The 25,856-nt window shown below is 38.6% G+C and overlaps 1 protein-coding gene across 1 annotated transcript in view; it reads right to left on the bottom strand.

Annotated features, from left to right (window-relative positions):
• Window positions 1-3,529: 3,529 nt before the first annotated feature.
• The window catches only part of SYTL5 (synaptotagmin like 5), a gene marked incomplete at both ends in the record, with an annotated part of 47,643 nt that continues 25,316 nt past the window's right edge, over window positions 3,530-25,856 (bottom strand). Inside the window, 11 exons of the mRNA XM_082277625.1 lie at window positions 3,530-3,672; window positions 4,282-4,490; window positions 5,377-5,512; window positions 7,119-7,227; window positions 10,399-10,560; window positions 12,706-12,808; window positions 13,696-13,874; window positions 14,826-14,891; window positions 18,707-18,799; window positions 22,638-22,744; window positions 24,551-24,680. Of these exons, the coding sequence (XP_082133751.1) occupies window positions 3,530-3,672; window positions 4,282-4,490; window positions 5,377-5,512; window positions 7,119-7,227; window positions 10,399-10,560; window positions 12,706-12,808; window positions 13,696-13,874; window positions 14,826-14,891; window positions 18,707-18,799; window positions 22,638-22,744; window positions 24,551-24,680 (1,437 nt within the window). The remainder of the gene's footprint in view (window positions 3,673-4,281; window positions 4,491-5,376; window positions 5,513-7,118; window positions 7,228-10,398; window positions 10,561-12,705; window positions 12,809-13,695; window positions 13,875-14,825; window positions 14,892-18,706; window positions 18,800-22,637; window positions 22,745-24,550; window positions 24,681-25,856) is intronic.

The raw sequence follows: 25,856 nt of genomic DNA, 5'->3' as shown, positions 1-25,856 counted from the left end.
CCAGAGTGCAGGGCTAGGTACCAAAGTCTGTTGGCAGGGCTTGGAAAGCCCATGGCATCAGCTCTTTTTGATAGATACTGGCACTGTCTATTGGTGTATTTACTGGCCCCACTTGACTTTTTACAGCAAAAGTTGTACTTTTATTCTTCTTTAATGGGTCAAACCCTCAAAATTTAATCACAAACCTTGCTAGAAAAATATGTATCAGTGTAAAATGTGGTTTGTAACACATTTTCCAAACCCACCATAGAGCTGATTTCTTCTCCACTGATGCAGCTTTAGTTGTTCAGGTCTGTGTAGAAAACAACTTCAGAAACGTCAGCTCTACTGTATTTATCTACTCAGGGCAGGAGTTTATGAGTCAGTGTTAAAATTGTGGCTATTTCCTCCTAAAAATTAACTTTGAATAAACCATTAATGCGCTTTCAATACCATAAACACACATAGAAAAGGAAGGCTTTGGTCTAATTCCTGGCTTTCTGTCTTTCTGTTCAGCCTGGTAACACACAGCACGTGATGATGCACAATTATGGGCAATTAATTCAAATATCCGGGAAACAAGAAATCAAATCTGCAGTTAATCATCTTGTGCTTTTTCCAAACCATAAACCATCTTTACAGAAGAAGAGAACAAAGAGGTGAGAGACATAATTAAATGTGACATTTCCCATAAGTCAGATGATTCCTACAAATGAGCTGGTAACATCAGAGAACAGCAAAACTTTCCAAGTTGCTCCAGTGTTTATCTGATGCTCGTCATCTCCACGAGGCTCTGGTGGGTGTGACACCTTTTATGTTGACAGCCTGCTGCAGCACTGTCCCTGCTAAGGCAGGAGGTAATTTCACTGTTCTACTCCAAAGCCCATCAATGGCAAACACCACCACCTTGGCCAGAATTACTTCCAGGTGAAACTGTTCCCTCCATATGCTGAACTTCAGCCTGTTCACAGCCCAGCCTGTAATTTCAGGTGTGGGCTCAGAGCAACATTTTGACCCTTTGCAAGGAAAGGCAGAGCTTAAAGCCCGTGTATGTGCTGGGTGGCACTTCCCAGATGAGACCATTCATCACAAACTCTGCCTTAAGACCAAAATGGGCAGAAGTTGAAGCAGTAAAATACAAACTTTTTTTGTTTCAAAGGAAAACATGATTTAGCTGAAATGCTAATGCTTAGACGGTTAGGAAGTGCCATTCAAAAATTAGGCAAACACTTGTGCTCCATGCAAAAATAAATTCAACTTAACATCATTTTAAGTTTTTCAGTTTGGCAAATGAAAAGATGCCCATTCTAAGGTCCAACTGGGAGGAGTTTTTGTGTTACTATTTTTGGAATTTTCACCATCAAAATGAATCAAAGCAAACCATTCAACAGCACAATGTTCCTCTAAAACTCCAGCTGGAATTTTAGCTCGAAGAACCATTTTCTTTAGATTCAACAGCTTTAGCTGCTTGAAACAACTTCTAGCAAAAGCAAAAAATCAAGTTCATGCCTACATGTCAATGTAATATCATTATTCCCAAAATAAATTCAGGTTTGTAGTACGAACAACCAAGACAATCCAAAACAGTTCTGTTAAAGAGAGAGGTAGTTTAGGTGTCAAAAGTTAGGTTTAGTTTCACTTTGGAAGTTAGCGATAAAAAATAATCTAATACTTAAAGACAGACTATTGTGATAAGAACAAGGTCATAAAATGTTACGTGCTTGATATTTGTGCTCTAATTTATCAGCTCACAGCATCTGCGGCACAGAATTGTAGAATGACAGAATCATTTAGGTTGCAAAAATTAGAAGTCAGCTAAAACCAAACTAGACTTCCCTCACTGCCCAATTTGAGCTGAACTTCAGAATAAAATGAAGAAAAGATAAAGAAGGAAAATGAAATCAGTTTTCTTGAGTAACCACTGACTTTCAGTTCCCAATGTGAGAGTCTGTAGGAGAATTTTCTTTTTCAAAGATGACTCGCTAATTCCTGAAAATGGTGAGTCTCCAACTGGGCAAGAAGTACCTCCAGTGACTTTTGAAAGTCGTATCAGAATTTTGAAATAACTTATGCATAATGAAACAAATAATTTTATTAAAACTGCTATTTTTAACACAAATAAATACTTTTTTATCCAATAATATTAGGATTTTAGAAGACTGGTTGTAAACTTCTCTGCAGTTTCCAGCCACTCCAACAAAAACCAGCATAAAATACCTTAGAAGGAAAATAATTTACATCTTAAAGTTTTGAATTCAGCTCTAAATACATGTACTTAATTGTACACTAGGACAGCTACTGATATCAAAATCTCCAGCTGTAGTTGCTTAGCTATGTTCATATTCTGTTGTTCAATCTAGATTTCTTGCAATAAACTTTGGGGGCAAAAAAATATGAAGGAATGGCTATAGATTAATTTACCAGTGCAAATAGAAAGTTGTGTTCTAATTGTGGAAAATTCAGAAGAAATGTTGTTCACTCTGTTTCCTGATCTTCCTTTGTCTTATACCTTGAGGAATCACAAAATTACTGTTGAACAATTGTCATGGTTAATAAGATTAATGATTGACTTGGCCAAAACCCATTCATCGTTAAATCCACTGGGGGATGTTTAGGAGAATAAAAGTCCTACTTGGGTTATAATTAATGTGCATGGGCCTGAATGGGACCCCAGCCCACTGAGAGAACATTTTACAGTTATGCAAATCATTTTGGCACATGCTTTAATCTCATTCTGTTCTACACAATCTGTTGAATCAAGTCTTAGCTAACTCTGTCCAAGCCTGGTGTGTGTCTCATCTCAGCAACACATCAGATGGGGACTGGCATGTGGACATATTCCCTCTGTTCAATGACGTCAGAATGTCTCAGCTAGAGCTGTCAACTGAATCCAAACCACAGTAGCATCACGTAGTTCTGGACACTGTTTGAGGATTTGTTATGATTTATTTTCATAAGAGGCTTTTTGATTTCACTGAACCAAGTATTGGCCCTCCTTCACTGGGGTTTTGGTCCCAAGCCTGTCGTGCTGTACCACTGCACAGGCCAACAAGCAAACACGATAAAGAAACACTGTTTGTTATCCTTCAGAACATTATGGCTTCTTGACTACAAACACCAAAGCACAGACTCAATCTGAATCTGCTTGTACTGTGCCACTGCTGCCTTCTAGGCCATCTCTGAGCCAGAAGGAGATTCATAAATGTGGCATTACTCACTAAATGACCAGCAAGAGAATTTGCTCACTCTGAGCAGCCCTCAGACCAAGTGTTCATCAGCTGCACACCAGCTGCCAGAAGGGACAGAGGAAGCCAGTCTGATCTCTGTACAAGGTCCAGTTCTCACTGGCTTCAGAAGAAACAATTCACACAAGAAGCTTGGGTAAAAAACATGTACATGAAAGTGCAGAATGCATTAAAATCTCACTCACAGCCTTAATAGCCAAGGCAAAGAGTACAACCCTTCTCACATTCAAATGGGCAAAGTGACACCAGCCTGGACACCACTGAAGCCAGGAGTACTTGTGGCACCCCCCAGCAGTTCAAGTCTTTCAGAGTCTGCGTTTCCCCATGCTGGATCTCAGCATTAACACCCCTTCCACTGCAGCTCCCGGACTGTCAATCATCTTCTGCCAGAGGTGCTGCTCTTCCCCTTGAGAGTCCATCCAGTCAACCTCCTTGCCATTGCTTACACCTGACAATTGTAAAAACATGAGGCATTTTGCCATTTTAGGAAGCAGTTGGGTAACATCGCTGCTCGTTTACTACAACAGTGTACAAGAGAAATGACAAGCACTTTACACTTCACCTGTACAGGGAGTTACACTGAAAACAGGCAGCTCCTGGAGAGCACCAGTTTGTCATTGAACTCCTTCAGGTGCGTGGGCAGAGGCTCATAAACCTCCACACACTGCACCACAAGCAACTTTTTCCCAACACAGAAGGAATGGATTCACACCTCTTCCAGGTCACACCATCATCAGCAGAAAGGCTGCTGCTGGACAGAAGTAGTTGACTCCTCACTGGGATGCTAAGGAATACTTTCCAAGGTATTCAGAGTTGTTTTAGACCATGCAGAAGTATAGATGGGCACAAAGTTTTTGTGTCTCACTCAGTGGAGGAAAGAACTAAATCATCTACAGATTATGTACATGTTGCCTTTTCTCCATTTTCAAATTCCACAACTTCCCATACATTTCCAAAACACTCAGTAACACTTCTGTCCTTCATACACATGAATCACGTGGGTAAAGAAAGAGGAGAGCAGAATAAGAAAAGCAACGTGAGTCAGGTGGGATCTTACCATTTCCAGTGCTCAAACGGACACCTCCCAGGAAAATATTACTGGAAAGAGACTCCTTGTCCCACACAGTCAGTTCCAGGCAGACATTCTGTATGTCCCTTGAGTTCAAGCCACTGAAAGCAAAGGTGTGATTCCACTGGGGGTTCACACTCTTTTTCACTATGGGAGTTTTGTGTTTTGTAGCTTTGCTGTCATCTGGGAGCAGGTATCTGGGAGAGAAAGAAAAGGAAAATGAATATGGAAATGGTTTGTCACATAACAGTCACAATAAATGACAATTATGTAGGGACTCAAATGGGATCAGGACCCCATCTCCCCACTGGTATGAAGTTAAGCGTGTGCCTGAATTGCTTATTTTGCATTTGTGCTCCATTTGTTCTCATTGCTACAGTGTCAGTTACCACAAACAGAAACTGGAATTAGGTCTCCTTGCCCCAAGCCTCAACCACAAACTTCTTGTTTCAGTGAGGCTAAATATAGACAGAGTCATAAAAACTTTGGCTAGAAGGGGCCTCTCTGGAGTCATCTTGTCCAGTGTCATCTCAAACCACAAGAAGAGATCATCCAGAAAAAAATGAAAATTACTTTTTCTACTTGAAATGTATAAGCTGAGTGATAGTTTTAAGCACAACAGAAGATCAAGATTAATTCTAAGCTCCACCAGGGAATTAAAGACAGGATGTTTCCCGTGGTCCCCATTTAGTAACAACATTCAAGCCATTACTATGAACTCGAAGATATCTAGAAATCAGCAAGCCTGAAAACTAGCATTGAGAGCAAAAACTGGGAAAGAAAAATGTTGTAAGATATCTATTACTTCCTAAATGTAACATTAATAATGCATAACCTACATTTATGAGAAATCCATTATACTGAGACATGCAGGATTATTTTCATTTTTTTCAAACACAAGCATTCTGTGTAATTTGGATTTTGAATGTCCAACATAAAATGCTGCCTATCTACTAAAAACATGCATATATTGTCATACTATGTAAATTTTTTGTGTACCCACATGCTTATAGGTATGTTACACTAATCTTAAATTAGATCCAGTGCAGTCATTAAAAAGGGGGAGAAAAAACCCCCACAAACCCTTTCACAAAAGTATCAGATGTGCCTCCTGATTTCACTGCTGTTAAATTCTTTGCTTCTTTGATGAGGACTTCTAATATGCCTCCAGATAGCAGATGAGAATCTCCTTTTTTTCCTTTTTTGAAGCCTCTCTTTCCTAAGCACAGAACAAAGTTGCAAAATTACAATCAGAAATTATATATACACTGTAAGACTGATTTGGAAATGTAAATTGTCTTGGCTAGATTTTTAAAAGTAATATATTGCAATGGGACTAAAGCATTCCTCATTAAGGCAGGGGCAGAAAAGTCACTCCATATTTGATAAAGAACTTGACCAAGGACTAACTAGCTTGTCCTTGAAGGACACAACAACGTGCCCTATCTGAAGTCCTGTTCCATTGTAAGTATTTGTGGACTGCTGTGCTGAACACAAAAAATTGCCTGCCCAGTAAATCCTGCCCTCTTTTCAGAGTCCACTTCCAGTGCTGATGTTAAGGCAGCCCTGGGCCACAAAGGAAGCTATAAAACCTCTGTCCCAAAGCTTAAAGTCCAGAAATAAGCCAGCTATATCCTGTGTGTGGGATGCACTGCTCCCCAGAGACCATGGCAGAGGGCATGGTGCTTCCTGACACGCTGCTGCATTCAAACAGCAGCACAAGGACATGGGCACTTGCTGCTGCAGGTTCTAAGGAGCTTTTATCAGCAGAGATTGTGCAGACTGATTCAGGCTGAATACATCCGGGAAAGAAAATCAGGAGTGATGTTAAAATGTACTAATTTTAAAAAATGCAGGCAGCGTATCTGGACTGAGCTGATAACAATTAGCTTTTAAGAGAACAAACCTTGAGAGAACGTTACTTATAGCAGGGGGAATATCATCTGTCATAAAAAAAAAAAAGAAAGGAAAAGAAAGAAATCTAATCTATCAAATGCAAATGCTAACAAGCAATACTGTCACTAAGATGGTGATATATGTGTGTCTGGTATAGCCATGTGCACTCAGGTGCTACCCAGTGATTGCTCTCACTTCAAAGGATTGCTGTTCCTCATGGTACTACAATGCAGAGAGATAATAACTCTTTTCCCTTGTTCATTGCTGATGAAAATCATGGCTCACCCTAAAGAACTCAAATAAGCTTTTACAGGACTAAACTGCAGCAGTAATACACTAAGACTGAGCAGAGGAAAAAGCAGTGTGAAAAAAAGGGTGAAAATGAGGAGGCAGCTTAAGGCAAATTAAGCATGAAGAACTAAGTGAAGTCTATTACTTGATCAGCTAAACACTGTATGTAACTAGCTGAACAAAGAACTCTCAGCCTACAATGCGGGCAATTTCTTTCTCTGTGGCTGCCCTTGATTGTGTTACCTAATGTCTGGATTTTTTTTTTAAATTAAGTCAGAGTCATGCATCAACCATTGACTGCATATTCCTCTTCCTTTCTCTCTCCTTAAGTTCAGTGTAAGAGAAAAGGATGGAGCAAAAGAAACATACACATGGTTCAGAATTTTCACAGATAAACACAACTGTGGAAGCCAGGTTGGATAAGGCCTTGAGCAACTTGGTCTACTGAGAGCTGTCCTTGCCCATGGCAGGGGGCTTGGGACTAGATGGTCTTTCAGGTCCATTCCAACCCCTTAACATTCTGTGATTCTATGAACAAGCATATTCAAGTATGATTTCAAGCTTCACCCTAAGTGAGGATTTTTAATACATCATCATCACATGATTTTTTAAATCATCATCATTAATGTTTGTTTTACCTTGAAACTGCCCCAGAGGAAGCATTAGGTTTCTGTCTGGGGGAATATAACGTAAAACCACTGTCAGTTCTCCTTTGTATTGAAGCCCAAAATCTGTCACAACCTCCACCTGAGGAGAAAACAAACAAACAAACAAAACAGAAATCCAGTCAAGGTTAATCATTCACCTTCTCTTTTTGATTTTAATTCTGTTGAAATATATCAGTACATCAATAAGTGTTTTAAACACTTAAACACATCAAGATTCACCAGCTCACTTTCAGATAATTAGACATTCCAAATTGGAGGCAATCACATTTTAGAAAACTTTCTGAGCTAGGGAATGCAAGCTCTCAGAAAAATAAACCCATGTGGAATTAGACTCTGTTCAGTGAACACACAGAGGAGAGAGTTATCTAGCATGAGTCAGTGAAGCAAATCAACAACAAAAAAACCCTTCCAACTTATTTCTGAGCATATAAACTGTAACTGATTTAAGCTGATAGCCCTTATTTAAATCCAGTCAGGATTTAAAATGTAATTATTTTCTTGTGTTTTAGAGGAGTCACTCCTGAGTCACTCTTTGCATAGATGTGTGGGGAATGAAGGTGAGGGAGAATAGAATGCAGCTTTGAAACAGAAAAACTTCTTAAAAACTGTTATTCCCAGTGTCCTTTTCCACACAGCTACTATTTCTGCATTTCTACATATTTTTTTATAAATGTTTGACTCTTACCCAGAAGAATGCAATCGGTGCTCTTCAGACCATCCTGTTAAAATAATATTAGGCCTTCACTGGCAGGGTGCTGAACTTCCATTCACATTGCAAGAAATTGGAAACTTAAGCTTTAAAAACATTGGATGTAACACAGAGAGATCTAACTTCACTGATGGAGGTGGCACTACTCAGATGCTCAGCAACCTGGTCCAGTGAAAGGTGTCCCTGCCCATGGAACTTGATGATTTTTGAGGTCCCTTCCAACCCAAACCATTCTGTGGTTCTGTGATGTGATTTCTGTACATGCTTCAGTGCTTAGATTTTGGTACAAATGAACAAATCTTCCTGATCTCTTTAGAAGGACAAAGGACATGGATAAAGGGAGAGGATCCTCCAGCACAGCAAGACACACACCGAGGCACCACATAAGCCTTTAAAGAACTGTTTGTAGATGAAGATCTGACCTGTGAATGTATTTCTCTGAGATGCATTCAGCTTGTTTCCTGACACCCCACAAAGGTCAAAATTCTATTACCAAGAGAAAACAAGCAAAAAAACCCCCACCAGAAATCCATAAGGTGTATGCAGAGAGTCAGCATTGCCTTCACCTCACCGACTCCAGGCTGAGGCACTGACCATTCACTGGGGCTAAGTCTGCACTCAAGGATGGCACAGAGAACAAAGCAATTTTAGTGATAGCCACATGGCCCCTTTGTGACTTTGAAGCATTTTTACAGCAACACAGGCACTGCTGTGCTGACTGAGAAAAACAGTCCTGTCTCACACCAGTGTCCAGTGCCAGCTGCTACAACAAAGGACTAAAGAAAACCGGTAGTAAACGCCTGTGGAATCATTTGCACATCTACGTTTTGCCAGTCAGGCAGCTCATTGTGGTCTAAACTAAGCAAGTTTAGGATCAAGTTTCCCATAAAGGCATCAAAAGTTATTTTTTATTTATTTCTACTAGTGGATAAGCAATGGTGTAAAGTTCTAACGTCAGAAAAGATTTGTCAGCTTCTCCCCCAAACCCACATATAACATGACTCTCTATACTCTGTCCCCTCTTCAGCCACAGAACTATTTTCTCTACTTTTTCTGACTTAGCCACACTCCTGTTGTAAACAGATCTCTCAATGCTCATAGAAAACACACATCTTTAAGTCTCCAATCTTTTCACTAAAGCAGCTAAATGATTCATGATAAAACCAACCACTGTAATGAAACCCAGAAAATGTTTGATTGCCATTCCTCCATTCCTGTCTCTATCAGGCAGTCCACATAGGAGAATAGCATGTATTTTGTGTGGGTATTAACCAGTGAGGTTTTTTGTTAGTTGAAACAACAATAATTGATCTTTTCTTCACTATTATCCTTGCTGATCAAAAACCTTAGCAGTGTTTTAAGTTTAGAAACATTCTTTGTAACAACTTAGGAGGCAGACAAGACCAATTCTGTGCTTGCTTTCTTTGACATAAAAGAAGTAATTTAAAAATCCTTTTAATGGGTTTGGAAATAATCAGATAACACCTTCCAGCTGGACTGACTGAAGTGCTTAGTGCCTCATTACTTATTTTCCTGAGCAGAAGGGCTTCATGAGTTTTTTGGTTATTTTCCCGTTAGGATTAAAAGAAATTACCTATAAATTAATTACACAGCAATCAGATCCATCTCCCACCTGTTAGAAAGGCAAAAATCAAACATACTCTCCTGAAACCCCAAATATAACACAATTTCCTTAAATGTAATGAACATAGAAAAACCAAGTCATCTAGTTAATCTTGACAGTGTTTGCTGCACACCTCATATTTTTTTGCAACTAGAAAAAATACACTAGAAAATACACTAGAAAATACACTAGAAAATACACTAGAAAAATGGCAATCTAGACCCCTGAAATTCCTGGGGATTATGGCTGCTGCAGGAGCAAACAAGGCAGAAGCCTTTAATCCTCTAGCTTACAACAGCTCTTTGAATCTCTTCCAAAAATAAACACCTTTGCCAAAGCAGGGGTGCCCTGGGCACAGAAGTCACCCTATCCTTCACTAGATACAGGGCACACCCTGTACAGACCAATTTCACAGACCAATTAATTTGCTGGTTTAGAAGCCCTATCTTGTGCCTTTCTAGTTAAGGTGAATGAGAGATTAGGAAGTCATTTGTCACGTCTGAAAGGTGTAAACCACTTTGAACTGAAAAAAAAAAAAGCTGGTTTCTTTAATAACCTGTTAAGGATTGGGTAGGCGGAATGGTAGGAAAGTTCTTTGATTTATGTGCTATTTAAAAGAATTAATGTATATTTACTAGGTAATTTTTCTATTGGAGTTTATTACGGGATGAACTTATGATTTATTTAGAAACATTTTTTTTGCTACTGTTTTTAAGTACCCAATCACATGTGAAATTTTCATGAAGAATTCAAAACCAGTAAGCCTTTACTGAATAAAGAACAAGTAAATATTGTTTTTGATTGTCATATTAGACACTTATAAAGTCCTGCTTTATAAATAAGTTCCAAAGGAAAAAAATAACTAAGTCTTGCTAAATTTGCTTGTCAGCCTTTTCAGCAGTCCTGGAAACCCTTACCTTGGGCTGGAGCACAAACCACTGATCGCCCTGATTTTCAAAGTTCCAGGAATCAAATGGAATTTCCACTTCCCCAAGGAAGCTGTTGCGTCCAAACCTGTCATAGTGCCAGACAGAAAGCTGAAGGGTCCTGGTTTCCAGCTGTGAGTGACTGATGACATACTACGAACAGAAAGGGAGAAAAAGAAAGTCTCAGAATAAGCAGAAATAATATTTTCCACTGAGCCTTTTACAGCTCTAGCTCAGTTTCACCAAGCCCGCAGCAGCTAACAAATGGAGCATGAAAGAGAGATTTGTTTTCCTTGCAAAAAAGATTGATCTAGCCAGAAAGCTCATAATGTTAATGTGAAATCTTCCTGTGCTGTATTCATCCAGTGATAATTTATGTTATTACCAGTATTGTGGCTTTTTTTTGGCATTATTTACTGGGTATTTTTGGCTATAAAGTAAATGATGATGCTTAAAAATATGATTCTGTTAATTCCCTACGAGTTTATGTAAAAGAAGCAGATCAACATCTAGGTTGATGAAAAGAAGAACCCCACTGGTTCTTTCATCCCTAAAGGGAGTCTGCTGAACACTGCTTTCCAGAAAGCATCTTCTCATTTCCAATGTTGTCTTTGTAGCCTATGAAAATTTGTTCTTTAAACATGTACAACAGCATCTGTAAGGCATGCACTGAGTGAATCAGAAACCATTGTTGGGTTTGAAAGCTATTGAAAAACTCATCTACAGCTATTAATGTATCAAAGCTATTAAAAAAGCTAGCATTGTAGTCTAGCAAATACACATAAAATTATAAACATCTGGAATTCTGGCTCTGCACACTCTACATTTAGCAAAAAGCCCATTATTTCCCTGACATTCACCCTTCTAGTGGTAGCTGAAGAGACCCAGATGTCTTATTTTTGCATCAGGAACAATATCTGTACATGGACAGATACTCTCCAAAAGCTGAAACAGTCAAGTCAGTTTGCTAATTATGTACAGATATATCTACAATGCTTAATCCTAGATGCCAACTGCTCCACTGTCAGAAACCTCATATTCCTCAACAATGGGGTGAAAGTCAAAGAGGAAAGATGTAAGACAGATTTAATTAGATTTAATTATTTTTCTTTTTAAACAGGGTTTTCAGTTGTGGTGAACAACTCTTCCTTACCTACCCGCATTTCAAGTAAGCCCCTTTTGTTACAATTTGTGGTTTTGAGAAACTTCTAGGTCCTATCCTCACCCAGTAAACATGTTTAGTGCTATTTTACTTGATAAATAAAGTCTAACACCTTATTTCTTTCCAGTTCCAGGAAAGACTTAATTTTACTCTATACCATTTAAAAATGAGGCTATAAAAAGACTCTCCCTTGGCAAGCAGTCTGGCCAGACTGAGTGTGTGTGCCTGCAAAATGGTTTTGTAGCCAGGCTAAGCCAAATGCGCTGGCCAGGGAACATCTATTTGCCTCCATTATAGGAAACTTATTTAAAACCTAACTGAAATTTTTAAAAAAAACCCAACCAAACAAAAAAATCAGGATTAACTAAAGAGTTTCTGGCCTCTTGGCAGCCTGCTGGATAACTCCCTTCAATTGGTAGGAAAGGGAATCAACAGGAGCCTTGAGGTCAAGATGCCAGAGAGGCCGTGAAGGGGCAGCAACTCCACCATTCCCACCTGCACCACAGAGACAGGGAGGTGAATAAGCAGCTTGTGAGGAGCTCAGAAGAGTTCAGTCTCTCTGCTGGGGTGGGTAAAGGGCAAGGGGGTGGATAAAGGGCACTGTGTCCTCAAGTGCATCAAGTCCATTGCAACAGAAAATGAAATTAACCACAGCTTCTCAAGGAGACACATACAGAAGCAGTTGTTGGCATTTTCTTATCCAAGTTATTTCTGCTTTAGAAATAAGTTAAACCTTCCAGAAGAATTCAGATCTTACTGCAAAATATTACTTTCTCCTCAAAATTAGTTTGACAGGAGGTTTTAATCTAGCTTTACTTCAGCATCAGGCATATAAAATCTTTAAGGTGCTTTTAACAGCTCTAAGCTCAGGCTAGATGGGAACATCGACAGTTTTAAAAGAGCTCTATGGCAACTAATAGAATTTTTAACTGTAAAGGGCAGAACCAAACAAAACCACTTCCTTAATGCTGAAAGCCAGAAATTGCAACTCATAGGTTTACTAGATGCTTTTGCTTAAACACCTTCCCTTTTGAGGCATCTCTTCCAAGTTCTACTCCCTGTACTGGAACACACATAGAAAATACCTGTGAGCACAAGTGAAACATTCATCACAGCTTGAGAGAGACTGTTCTCACCTTCAGTGTCTCATTAAATTCCGGGTTGGTGCTGTTACTTTTAATTTTAGTCTTGCGCTTACTTTGGCGGGACTTATCAGGCAGAAGGTAGGCCTTGACATATCTGCAGAGCAAAGAGAAAATGATTAGCAAGGAATAGACAATGACCAATTTGAGCAAAGACCTGACATTGCTGCATCAGCAACACATACAAGGAAATTAATTTTTTCAGTATGAAGAGTGTAAACATGTAACAGAGAATATACAGAACGTGGAGAGGTATGGCCTTTACCTACATAGTGGTGTTAGATAAGATCAGAGTAACAAAAGGCAGAGCTTTTAAAGAATATTAAGTATATATAAGTAAATTAATTTACTTATTCTCAGAAAGGCAACAAGCTTTCCTAACAATTTCCCTTTTGCTATATATGATTACCAACTGGTTACGTATGATAAAATATACACTAAAAATACAAGAGAATCAAAAACTGCATAATTTATGTACCATAGATTAATCACGATTAGAGTCACTAATTGGTACTTTCTGATGAGGGAGTATACATGTTATACTGAAAACTATGATGAGAAACTCAGAAAACATGGTACTTGCAAAGTGAGTCTGTGGATACTTGGAAGCAAAGTCATCTCCATCAATGCCTGCCTCCAAGATATCACTCCTCTCATATACTTCAGTTTTGATTATAGAAGTAAAAAAACCCATGATTCTGCCTGCCTATTCCTTCATTTTTTTTTTGCCCTTTTACTATCAAACAGGCTGGTAATTTAAATAATCTTATTGTTTCCCCAGAACAGGCACATGTTGCCCGAAGAAGCACACAGAAAATGTTCTTCCCACAGGGAACCCAAACCCAACCATCACCAAAATGCTGCTTGTAGCAACTGATCCTGTGAATTCCCAGGCTCATATCCCAACCCCTGGTTGCAGTCAGGGTGGGATGTGGGGAGGGGACACCCCTAGCAGAGCTGCAGGAAATTCTTCTCTGAGCTTACGGATCGGTCCTTTGCTTCCTCTCATCTGCAATGGCCAGGTTTCTGCAGCTCTTCACCAGGATGTTGAGGGCACCTGTTTTGTAGATGTAGTTGATACTGAGGAGGATTTCACCACTGACCTTCACGTTGCCATAGTCACCAGTTTCACTATATACACTCATCATGCTGTTAATGCTTGTCTGGAGAGGAACAGAAAAAGGGCTCAGAGGCTGAAACACATTACTCTTTTCCAAAATCTGCTTTGTTTTCCATAAAGCTACAGCCTTGCAATATTGTCCCACTTGTTAGGACTTGCTATGGAAACAGATATATCATAGAATAGAATTGCCATGATTTGATATAAAGAGAATAAGAACTGTAGTTAATAGTAGTTTAAATGTCTAGACATGATTTTTCCATGCAAGACTCAAACCTATTTATAAACACGACTAAATCTAAATTACCTTTTAATTAATGTATGAACTGAGGAGCAGACAGGCTACATAAATTGTAAGCTCATGTAAGTTCCAAGCAGGAAAAAAACCCCCAAAAAACAGTCACTTCTCTGGCTCAGCTGGTCACCTAATTTTTACTGAGTCTCATAAGACAACTGCTGACAGAGCCCTTAGGAAAATTTATAAGGATGCTTCCCCTAATGGAGATAGTATAAAACCATATTTATTTAAAGTGACACCTGTCTCTCACTAACAATTCTAAAAGAAGCAGCAAAATTCAACCCCCACCCCATTTCTGCAAATTTTGTAAAGTCCAAAAATTTTAGCAATAATACAACAATTTTTTCCACTACAACATAATATATCACCCCTCAATCCCTTTTCCTTCACACTCATAAAATGCACAGTACTGCTATGAGGATTCCCTCTTCCAAAAGTTTACAATTAGGAAAGAACTGAATATTTTTTAAAGAAAACTAGAGAAATATGTGCACTGCCAGAACAAAAAACATTAAGAAATCTAGTGCATATTTCCTTCTGAGTCCTTGAACAAGGTTGCTCAAAAACATGTATCACCATCTGAATTCTGACACATAGGAACCTTGCAGGACACACAGGTACAGCTGTCAACAAAAAGGGAGAAAGGAGAGAGAAACCTTGAAAGTAAACTAGAGCAGAGGATTCAGGAGAACTCACAGTATCACCATCTGTTTCAGGCACATTTAAATATGTCCATTTTCTGTCAGAGCCTTCTGGGGAGTTCTTTAAGTAAGGCAGTGCAAAAGATCAAGAGAAAAGAGCATTAGATTGCTGCAATAAGAAAGAATAAGTGCAGTGAGAAATCTTTATCTATATAGAAAGGTAAAGGAAGTTTGTATTGCAAAGCCATAGTGAGAAAGAAAGTAAGAAAAAGGTATCACCAAATCAGAGAAATGCTGTGTTTTCCATACACTTCAAATATTAAAGGATGAGTGGTTCAAGGTAATTAAATAGAAATGAGATAACCTCTGTATCAAAAAAAAACCAAGTTATATTTTAGAACAGCAGCTCAGCAGGTTTGGATTAATATTGGAATACATTTGGATTTGTTCTCATTTACATGTCCAAGTCCATCTCAATCCTCCCTGAAGCCAGTCAAAAGCTAAATATTCCTCTATTTGCAGCATCAGTGCCTTTGTAAGAAATGGCAGTTTCTCTGTCGAGTTAACAAGAATAGATGACAATTGCACTAAAATGTTGAAATATGCCACTCTCTGGAAAAAAAATGCAGTAGTTGATTTTTGGGGACACATTTTCCCTCCTCCGCTTGCTAGAGCAGGATCTCACCATCTGTATCTTGATCCATCTCCTTCCTTGCCAGCTGCAGGGAAGAGCACAGTCCAGGGAAAGGACCACACAGAAAGAATTGGTTTGTGACAAAACCCAACTCTCCAAGCACCCTTCCCAAGGGCCCTGCAGCACAGAAGGCTCAAGGGGTAAACAGTTCTATGTCAAAGTGGTAAACAACAACAGACAGGAAAAAGTGGTTTTTATATAAGCAATTATTATCCATAAACTTAATTTTATACCCCATGTAGGAAAAATAAACAGAAAAAAAAAAAAAAAAGCAGTATTTCTGCTGGCTTTCTTTATCCTTAATTAAGAAAAAAAAAAAGAAAGAAAAATGCTTCTCCTTTTAATCCTTTTTATAATTGTCTGAAATTTCTCTAACTGACTGATTAAAATTACTGGAGAATTATCAACACACACCAACCAATGTGTTGTATTTCCTCCAGTTCCTAACATGCCTTGAGCTAAATTTCAGCCTTTACCATTTATACATTTCCACCTCTCAAATATGTGAAAATACCCTTGGACATTGTTAGGGAACTTAACCAGTCCAGTGTGTGCTAAAAAATGCCTCAATTATCCCTGTAACAATTTGTATGCCCACTTCAGAAAAAAACACCAAGGTTATACCAATACAAGGAGGTAGATGAGTGGTTTTCTACTCCAAACACTTCTTCCTCTAATCCAAATACTTTTTTTCCTCAATCTTTATGTAAGCAGGCAGTGAGGGATAAATGACAGAGGGAAAAAAACCCTTGACAGAAGGTCCTAAACAAATAGATGGCCCCTGACCCTTGAATTTATGCAAACACAATTTCTGAATTTCTTACAAACCACAAAGAAAATCATACTAATTTAGTAGAATTTGATATACTTCACTTTTTTCCCCCACCCCCAGACTCTGTTCTGTAGCATTGACACTGGACATTGCATACACTAAATGTAAAATCCCAAAGAAACATACTCACATTCCTGTTTTATAAGTAGCAAAAAAACATATGAAGGATGCAGAGTCTCATTTTGATACCTCACAAAGAATTATGTTTGTTTTGTGTCATCTTATCACTGCAGTAGAGCACTGGAACATTTTAGTTTCACTGATGTGGTGGGTCTTGACAACACCACATAAATATGTGGAGGATGAAGGATGAAGGGAAAACTAAATTCACAATTCATGCATTAGCATTGGGAAAACACAAAATAAAACAGTAACACTGAGACACAGTTTCTCTTCAATCCCACTTTCCACTTCTGTTTTTGCTCACTCATGTTGCAGTTGGATTTCGAGTATCTTTTACTCTTTGTGATGTTTCTTTCTTTTCCTCAAATATTCATTGTAAGACTAGCCATACTTATTTTAAATTCTCAGATTAAAAAAAAAAAAAAAAGAGAAAAACATAGTTAGAGTCTACTGTTCATTAATAACATTATTTCAATGTGACTTAATAGCTAGCAGTCGTTTGACAAGATAGCACATGATAAAAAAACATACTGTGCAAGAAGGCTCAAAGGCTTAAAACAATCAAAGTGAAGGTAAAACTATGATGGGGAAATGTTAGCAACACACTTAAGGGGAATAAAGAAATGAACCTTTAAAATTGACCTGCTCTTGCAGGGAGAAGCAGCTGGCCATTCACAACTTTGCCATTAACATTGCGTGCAGTGACATTAAAAATCATGTCATGGTGAATAAGGAGAAACAGGAGCATTGAGATGTGAGATGTGAGCACTGGAAAAGCTGCATTTTGCTTAAGAGAAAGGTCAGAGGGAAATCTACAGCAAAGGACAGAACGCAACACATGGACAGAATGCTGCCTTAAGCACAGAGGGAAGGATCTCTAAATGCAGTTCCTTAAATATATTGTGGCCTAACAGAGAAAGCACTTAAGCCCCTGCAACCCTCCTATCAATATTCAGAGGAAATGAAAATTATTCTGTGCATAAAATCCCTGGGACCAGCAAGCACTGGAGGCTGTGAGTCATTGTCAGCCTTGGCTAAGTGGATGGAATTAGTCCAGTGTCAACAGGCTGCAGGTGCTCAAGTGTGATTTGGTGAGAAGAGCTGCACTCTCTGTGTCTGTTTCTGTGAACTACAAAAATCAGAGGGAAAAATGGTCTGACATGGCCAGATCTAAGACATCAAAATGCTCTGTGGTCTTAATATTCTCAGCCCTTTCTCCTCCCCTTGTAAGCCAAGTTTGATTCAGGCAACTCCTTTTCTTTGGGATAAAGAGCTTCATTGGGGATTCCCTTGGCCTTGCTTGCATGAGGACTAATGGGGGTACAGTCTAGAAAGGACAATTCCTTGGTTATTTTCATGGACCAAATTTTCTCTCCCTTTTTAGTATTCAGACTCATCATCCTTCATCCTCTTTGGCACTAACCCACTCTACATAGAGTTTGTTGCAGCTTTGTGCAGTCCAGAGCTATTCTTAGACACAAGTTGTAAAGAGGAGTGGCCAGAGAGGACTCTCTGAAGATATTATCAGTTGCCCACAGATCCCAAAAAGGAGGTACACAGCAGATAGTAATAACCTAGACAAGTTAAGGCTGCTTTTATCATCTATTTTCTTTCCCAGTGAATAGCAGACTGCATAATGAACAGCAGAAGGCTTCTTACACCAATTTGGTTGCTACCATCAGGTGCAGCTATCCCTTTGTTGTTGCCAACCCAAATTCCCAAGCACATCTGTCCTGCACTAAAGGAAAATACTTTCCAGATGTGGGTGGGTTAGCAATCAGGCCATGAAGAATGAGAGAAGCTGAGTTGGGGGATGGACAATGATTCCATGGAAGTAGGATGTATGCAAACACACAGACAAATGTTTGTGTCCCCAGAACCTAAAAAATCAGAAAGCAGTTTGAGGAGGAAAGTCTCCACCACAGCCTTGTTCTCTTTGTTTCAGTTTAGTTAAGATCAAGTGCTCCTCTGCAAAGCTGAGCAGTCACACACTGCCAACACCTCTGGTTTGCCTTCTCCACATGTGAGCTTGGTAATAACCTGAGCATATGAGGAAACCCGCTAATGAGTATGCAAAATAGTTTTCTTTCCATACCCTGCAGAGAACAGCATTTTAGCTTTGTACAGCATTAATAATGTAATAGAAAATCTTTCTGAATGTTAAAAGATGTTTCTCAAGCGTAGGATGGAAGATGAATGTGATAAGTGATATGAAGTTAAATTCCTTTCTGGAGGAAATACAGTCTTTTGTGGAAGGACAGTGCATGTTTTCTACTCAAGATCTTACTGTTGATAATCCACTTGTCATATGTTCATGTTTTCTTGGATAACGAGAGGCCACTATGTCATCAATATCTTCTTCTGTTTCATCCAGATAGCCCTAAATGACAAACAGGTATTTTAGTTGTCGTGTTCTGCTATGTATTTGGTCAGCCTCTGCCACTTAATTTTGTTTCATGAAAGTTCCACTTTAGGAAGATGGTGCTGGATGCATTCAAATTCTATTCTGTAGAGGAATTCTGATTTCCATTTTCCACATCTTTGCACAGACACAGAGCATAAGGGGAAGAGACAGCTGTGGTTTCAGGATCAATTGTTTAAGAACTGAAAATCTTCACATATACACTTCATGTCCTAACAAGCTAGTCTATAAGCATTAAAAAAAAATAAATTTCTGATTGTATTAATAATAAAAAGGTGGAAAATCAGTAACTGCACAACTTCATATATGTGCTTGAGTTTTAATAAGCAAGACTGAAGTTTACCATCTTTAACCTATATACAGTAAAAAATTCATTGTTTAAACACAGCAATAAAGTAAAACCTAAACTGAATCTTTAGATCTGATTGATGGTCCTAATGGGACTCTTAACTTTTACTTAAAATAACATGAAAAAACACCAGCAGACAATTATAGTCACATTAGGTATAGCGTGGAAATCTCAGTATTTCCCTAAGCCATATAGCAGGGATATTTTGAAAGACTTTGCTTTTAGTTTTAATGAGAGTCAAATGTTCAGCTTCCTTATATCTGCTTTGCAGCTACAAAAACCTCACCCTTGGAACTACCTCATTCTCTATTGCTTAATTGATCTCACTGTTTTGAACCTAAGCAGAGAAACACTGTATTCAGATTCAGAAGTCTCAAAGACTTCTGTGCTAATCAGCAAAAACAGAGCAGGGAAAAAATGCTGCTGGAGCATTCAATTCACAGTTTACATAAAGAAATCTGCAGCATATTTGCCTTAGTTGACATAAAACTGGCTGTTACATCTCTTCTCCTTTGCTCAGTGACTGAACTGATATGAAACCACCTAAAAGTGATTTTTTATTACTGCTTTTCAACTGTAACTGCATATTTAATACTGAGTAAAGGGAATTCAGAACAAGCTATCACCAAAATTCACATACTGAAGAAAACACTTAGCTTCATCTTCTAACCATGAACTTTCTCTGTTGGTCTCTTATGGTTCTAATCTATTAAAGGCACTGTTACCACCCCACCAAACCAAAAAACAAAGAATAACTAATAGATATTTTTTACTAAATAAAAGGAAATATCCTTGGAGACCTAGGCACAACAGAGCAAACTATTTCAGGGAGACAGGCAGCTGAATCATTCAAAAGTAAAACCTCCCAAAAACCTGAAATAAAACCAAAAAAGACCTCCACTCATCATTTCTACTCCCCTTATTGAGTTCAGATGTCAGGTGATGTAGTCTGGTTTTAAACTTGGAACAAGAATACACAGTTTTCTCACTTGCCATGGAACAGGAAGAAGCAATTCTAGTAATACATGCTTTCCTTTACACGGTTGTTTGCATACCAGTGAACATGGAAATAAACAATGCTACATTTTTACTGCTAAATAATTAAATACAGGGGGGGAAAAAAGTAAGGCAACAACTTCAGATTGGGGTGTTTCAGGTCTAGACACTCAAATGCTAACAGTGCTTCACAGAGTCCTAACAACTGCTGAATACCAATTTTTGTCTGCAAGCAGGTATCTAAAACTTAAAAAAAAAGGTTAACATTTAACTTATGCTCTTAATTTATTTTGCACCATGATGATTATATTTCTCAGGAGGTGTTACAGAACTGCAGCTACATAATTGGTTGGTGTTATTAGCTTATTAGAGTTAGAGCTAGTAGGTTATTAATCTCACGGTCTCCAGTGTGGGCTATAAAATGCCAATCATCCAATTTCTCCTTGAAAAGCAGCTGAGCAGGTAATGAACACTACTTGGTCAGGAGTTCAACACACAGATCTCTACATAAGGTGCTCACACTTGAACACAACACTGGATTTAGCTGGTTCCCCATGTTCCTTGATAAATCTGTACCACAGCATGTGGGTTTTGGGGCTTGTCCCTTTTCACTATCAAAAGCAATACTAAATTAGGGAAGCAAAATATCCATTCAACTTTCCACCTGATTTCTCTGCATGTGTAACGGGTTTCCCTGATAAAGGTGGGAGCAAAGTAGCTAAAAGCCTTTTCCCATCCTTTCAGCTGATAAATTCCAGCAATCTGCATATCCTGTTGATGTGTGGCATCTCCCATACCACTGCTGGCAGCTCCCATCATCCAGGAGTAAGAGCCTGGAGGATCTCAGCTGGAAGAAACAGAGGTAAAACTCCAGCTTTTCTCAGGCTGCAGGAGCTGTTGTTACCTTCATTAGATACCTTTCTTTTTGTCTCTTACATGCAAGCATCAAATAAAGTAAATTCCAGCAGGAATACAGCTTTTATCTCAAACCACTGCATCCATAATGAACACGGGACAAGACTCTGAAGGACTCCTGTGAGACAAACTACCCTAGATAAATATGGTAACACAAAAGCTGATGAATGCAATCAATTCATTTCATATGCCAGGAAAAGCGAGGATATGGGTAGAATCAGAGATCTGTGACTCTTGTTATGAATGAATTTTAAAGGGGAATTAGCACTGTCACAGACTCCAGAGCAGCTCAGTCAAGGTTATGCCACAAGAGAGGTTTCCTGTGCTAGCAAAGAAGCTACAGAGTTGCAGAGATGCAATCTGAAATTTCATTCAGAGTCAGCAAGAAAGAAATACAAAATAAAAACTCTGATTAAGAAGACAAAAATGAAAGAACAAAAAACCTTCCAGGGTTTGTCATCTCTGGCAGCTGCCTCAGAGAAATATATAAGTTGTAACTGTCAATTAGAGCAGAGAACAGGTATAAAGAAATATAAAATCTGCATTTTTTATTTTGCGCTTTTCTTCTGCAATATTTTCCACCAACAGTTTTTCTTCCACCAACATCTGACACACAGGAATGCCTTTTGTTAATTAGTCAAAGATTAACCCAAAGCAATGCTGCAGGCACATTATCTGACTGCTACTAATACCGGAAAAGATGGAAATTCCAACATATTTTTTTCCACCAAGACTCAAATTTCTGCACTACAAGAAGGGGAGACATGTGCCCTGGCCAATGCTCTTCTGGGAAGAGCAGATGGAAGGGAAGGACTCTGACAAGAGGCAAAATTCAAAAGCTGCAAGCACACATTTGGAAACTTTAGTACAAACTCTAATTAGATAAAGAACTATTTAAATAACTTTTTATCCCCTCATGCATATTTAATAATGTTGGATGCTCTTTTATAACATTGATGCACATCTGCAAATTGCCTGTCTTGGATATGTGCGTAAGAGGAGAGGAAAGTTGTGAATCACTTCAGGAAAAGCAGTCCATAGAATATACACAACAAGGCATGGACCTGTATGGAAAAATCAAGAGGAAGAAGAGGCAAGCAACATTGCCAGAACAGAAAGCTGGGTCTTGCTTTTCTAAAAATACAGATAATGGTAAAAACCAAACAAGACAAAGGTTAAAGCCTTTAAAGTATGGAATTTCTCAGCATTGAAATTAAAACTTATGAAAATATGAACTAGCAGAATTTTGGAGCATGTGTAATTTAGTGCCTGAAATTTATTTTCAGGCTAGGTTTCTTTCATCTGTGAACTCAAGCACCCAGCAAATTCACGACAAACTGGTACCATGACTATTCATTGAAATGACTCTAAACCAAACATACTCAGAAGATGATGTTGTTTTAAAACTAATCAAATATCCCTGAAAGAATCTTCTGCCTTACCCATATTTTATATAGATACACATACAGTCCTGATTTCATTGGTCCAAACAAACAGAATTTCCACCAGATGAACATTTACATATTTACAACTCACCAATTCCTGATCTAAGGCACTAGGTACAGATTTGCTTCTTATGCTCAGGGTATCTTCATTTCCTTCAGAGAAAGATTCACTCAAATCTATCTCAGATCGGCTACGGTCTGGAAAACAAAAACAATTTAAATGTTTTCTATAGTTTCCACAGAAATATTCCGTTTCATCTCCCATACAAGTATTATCACAACCCCAATGTTTTTTTAACAAAAAAAAAAAAAAAAGATCAAAACAACACTTTAGTTATCTGTCAGAAATTATGGCAACTGAACATCATTATGATAAACGGAGAAATATGTGTTCTGATGCTGTTCAGCCTTCTGGGCAATAATTTTACCCCTATACTCTTTATTTATCTGCTGTGATTGTCTTCTGTGGATGATAGCATAGATCAAGATTTTGACTTTCCCTGGAAGGCCTGTCAGCCTGGAATGTTGTAAAACTCTCTGTCCAAGTGTTCACAGTATCATCATATCTACCACCACCACCAAACTCTCCCCAGCATCTGCATCAGAGTTAAGCAGCTGGGGATACAGATGCACGTAGAAAGTACTTCTGTCCTTAACAGTGTTCCTTGTGCAGAATTTAGGAGGAAACAAATAAGTCTCAAGAGCTCCAGAGTTTCTCTCAGTCCTACAGGTCTCTCATCCACTCTATAGCATAAGACATAGAAAATCTTTCTGCAAGGGATCTTAGTCCTCCCCATATAAATCTTTTGTGTGACTGTTTCAATAGAGGGGGAAAAGAGTACTTTTAGATACTGCAGATAGCAATCTGAAAGGTTTTTAACTGTTCATCTTCTACCTGGTCTACAGCTGATGGGACAGGAAAGGTCACTCTTCTGAGCTTAATGCCCTTTGAGATCTGCCTGGGAGAAAATGCAGTCTGAGGCCCATTCCCAAGTAGCCTATAGGTTTGCTCAGCATCCGTCTGCTTTGGTAGCATGAGGCCAGTTCTTATCTACCAGGAAAGCCTTTATTTTGTAAGGTAACAGGAATAGGAGAATTTTTACTTCCTAAATAAATAGCGATCTGTAACACCTCTGCCTGGACTTGCACTGAACAATATTCTCAAGGAAACTCTGATGCTTTCAAGACTGAAATGTCTGAGGTAAAAAACATTCCCTCTTTGGGTTAGCTCTGTGGGATATACTGCTAGGTTTCTGCTTTGGGCTAAATCCAGCTACAATAAAGTGTGTCCTGCTGTGCTTCAGAGAGAAGCCTGTAAACCCAAACCCACTCCATTAACCCTGCAGGAAGCTGACTGAGTGCCTGGGAGAAGCAGAAGAGTGCGGGATGCTCCTGCCTCCTATTTCAGAGGAAAAAAGGATCTCCATCCACTACTGCAAAGTGGCTGTGACAGCACCTTCCTGTGTGAGCCCTTTTTACCTACCAGCCTCCAATGAAACGAGGAATTACAGATGGATCGACTGGTTCAGTGAAACACATATAAAAATGAAAAGACAAGAAATCTGTAAGGGGCTTGTTCTCTGACCACTCATTGTTTCCCAAATTTGCTTCTGGGCAAAGTGGGTGTGAAATGTAATGGCAGCAGCAGAGTATTATGATATACAGGTAGCATTTCATAGAGGGGAGCACACAGAGGATGATTGAACAACATGCAGTTGTGAATGAAATCTTGTAACAGTTCTAAGAGCGTGTGATTTACCAAACACTAACATTGTACCAATGTTTCTGGGGTTAGAATTACCATTTTTTCATGTGGAACTCGTGAAGTGGTATGAATTTGGTTAGTGAAAGGAAAGCGTTTTCAGAATGAATATGAACAAATTTATGAAACTTGCATCTGGTCTTTCAATGTGTTTTAAAAACAGAAGGAGAAGAGTCACAAGACTAGGAATAATCCTCTGATAGTAAAGGCTGGCAGAAAGAAGGGAAAGACTTAATACTTGCCTGATGACAAAGACACCCTAGAAACTGCAATGGAAGGTGTTCCAGATGCTTTCCTGCAGTGCTTCTTTACTAAATCTTCAGGTACACTTTCACTTGCTGGAATAATCATGCCATTTTCCAAGCCAGTGTCCTGCCCAATAAGAAAAATGCACATGCCATAAATACAAAGCCCAATTTTATTCACTGTTAATTTACAAAATCATTATTTCTATTAGATTCCAGGACTCCAAAGCTCCTTGAACATCTAGTCTATGTTGACTATATTTAGATTCTAGTCCCATCTGCTTTGCTTAGCACTAATTGTGCATAAAAATTGCACAAAGATGCAATTCTTGCTTAGATTCTGAGTTTGCAGCTGAAGAATCACAGCAAAGTATCAGGGAAGAGAAACACTCAAATCTATTAGAAGTCCACTCAGCTCAGAAATCACAAAAAAAAAAAAAAGAAAGAAGAGACAAAACCTATCGGTTTTGTACTAGCATCATGATTTCAGCCAGGGCAAAAACAAAAGCACTTGAAATAATTAAATTATGCCAGTATAATCCCTTAAATAAAGCCAATATGCTTGATATCATTATGACCTTTTGCCTGCCTGAAAAAGAAAAGCTAATAACTCCATTTAAATTAAATGGATTTTTCAAACAAATCTAATGCACTTGAAAACAAGTCAGTCTCTGTGCCAACAAGAATATAAATAAAACAACTATTCATTTATTTACAGCTCCCAAAACTGCCCTTCATATACACTAACTTATTTTTTATTAGGAAAGACAACATATTAGACCAAGTATCTGGAAGTTAGAAAGAAAATTGATGCCTTCAATAGGGCTCTAATCTAAACACATATCTACCTTTTTTCCAAACATTAATGGTACATACATCCCAAGAAGCCTAACAGCATGTGAGAGGAATTATTCTGACAATGTGTTTATTACACATTTTGTGCTATGGCATAATTTGTGCAGAGCCCAGCATCCAAACCCAGAAGAAACTAAAATCAGTTTGGCCTAATTTTCTGCAAGTGCTGGACTTGCAAAGTTTCCCTTAGAAGTCAGTGGGAGAATGCTGGGTTGTGCATGCTTGAAAGTCACATACTTATTTCACAGCACTTACTCAAGGCTCTAAAGTGCCAAGAAATGCTCATTCCCATCCCTTGTGCCTCCCAGTTCAGAATCTGTAACTCATTATCTAATACTGGACATCAACAGCAATTTTTAGACAAAAGAGAAACGCCTGCCAAACCAAAAACCACATCACTGATAAGAGCATGACAAACTCTGCTCCAGCAGAGATCTCCGCAGGCCCC

This window comes from Coloeus monedula (assembly GCF_965178545.1).
Source record: "Coloeus monedula genome assembly, chromosome: 3".
Lineage (NCBI taxonomy): Eukaryota > Metazoa > Chordata > Aves > Passeriformes > Corvidae > Coloeus > Coloeus monedula.
This window is presented reverse-complemented; position numbering and strand designations above follow the sequence as displayed.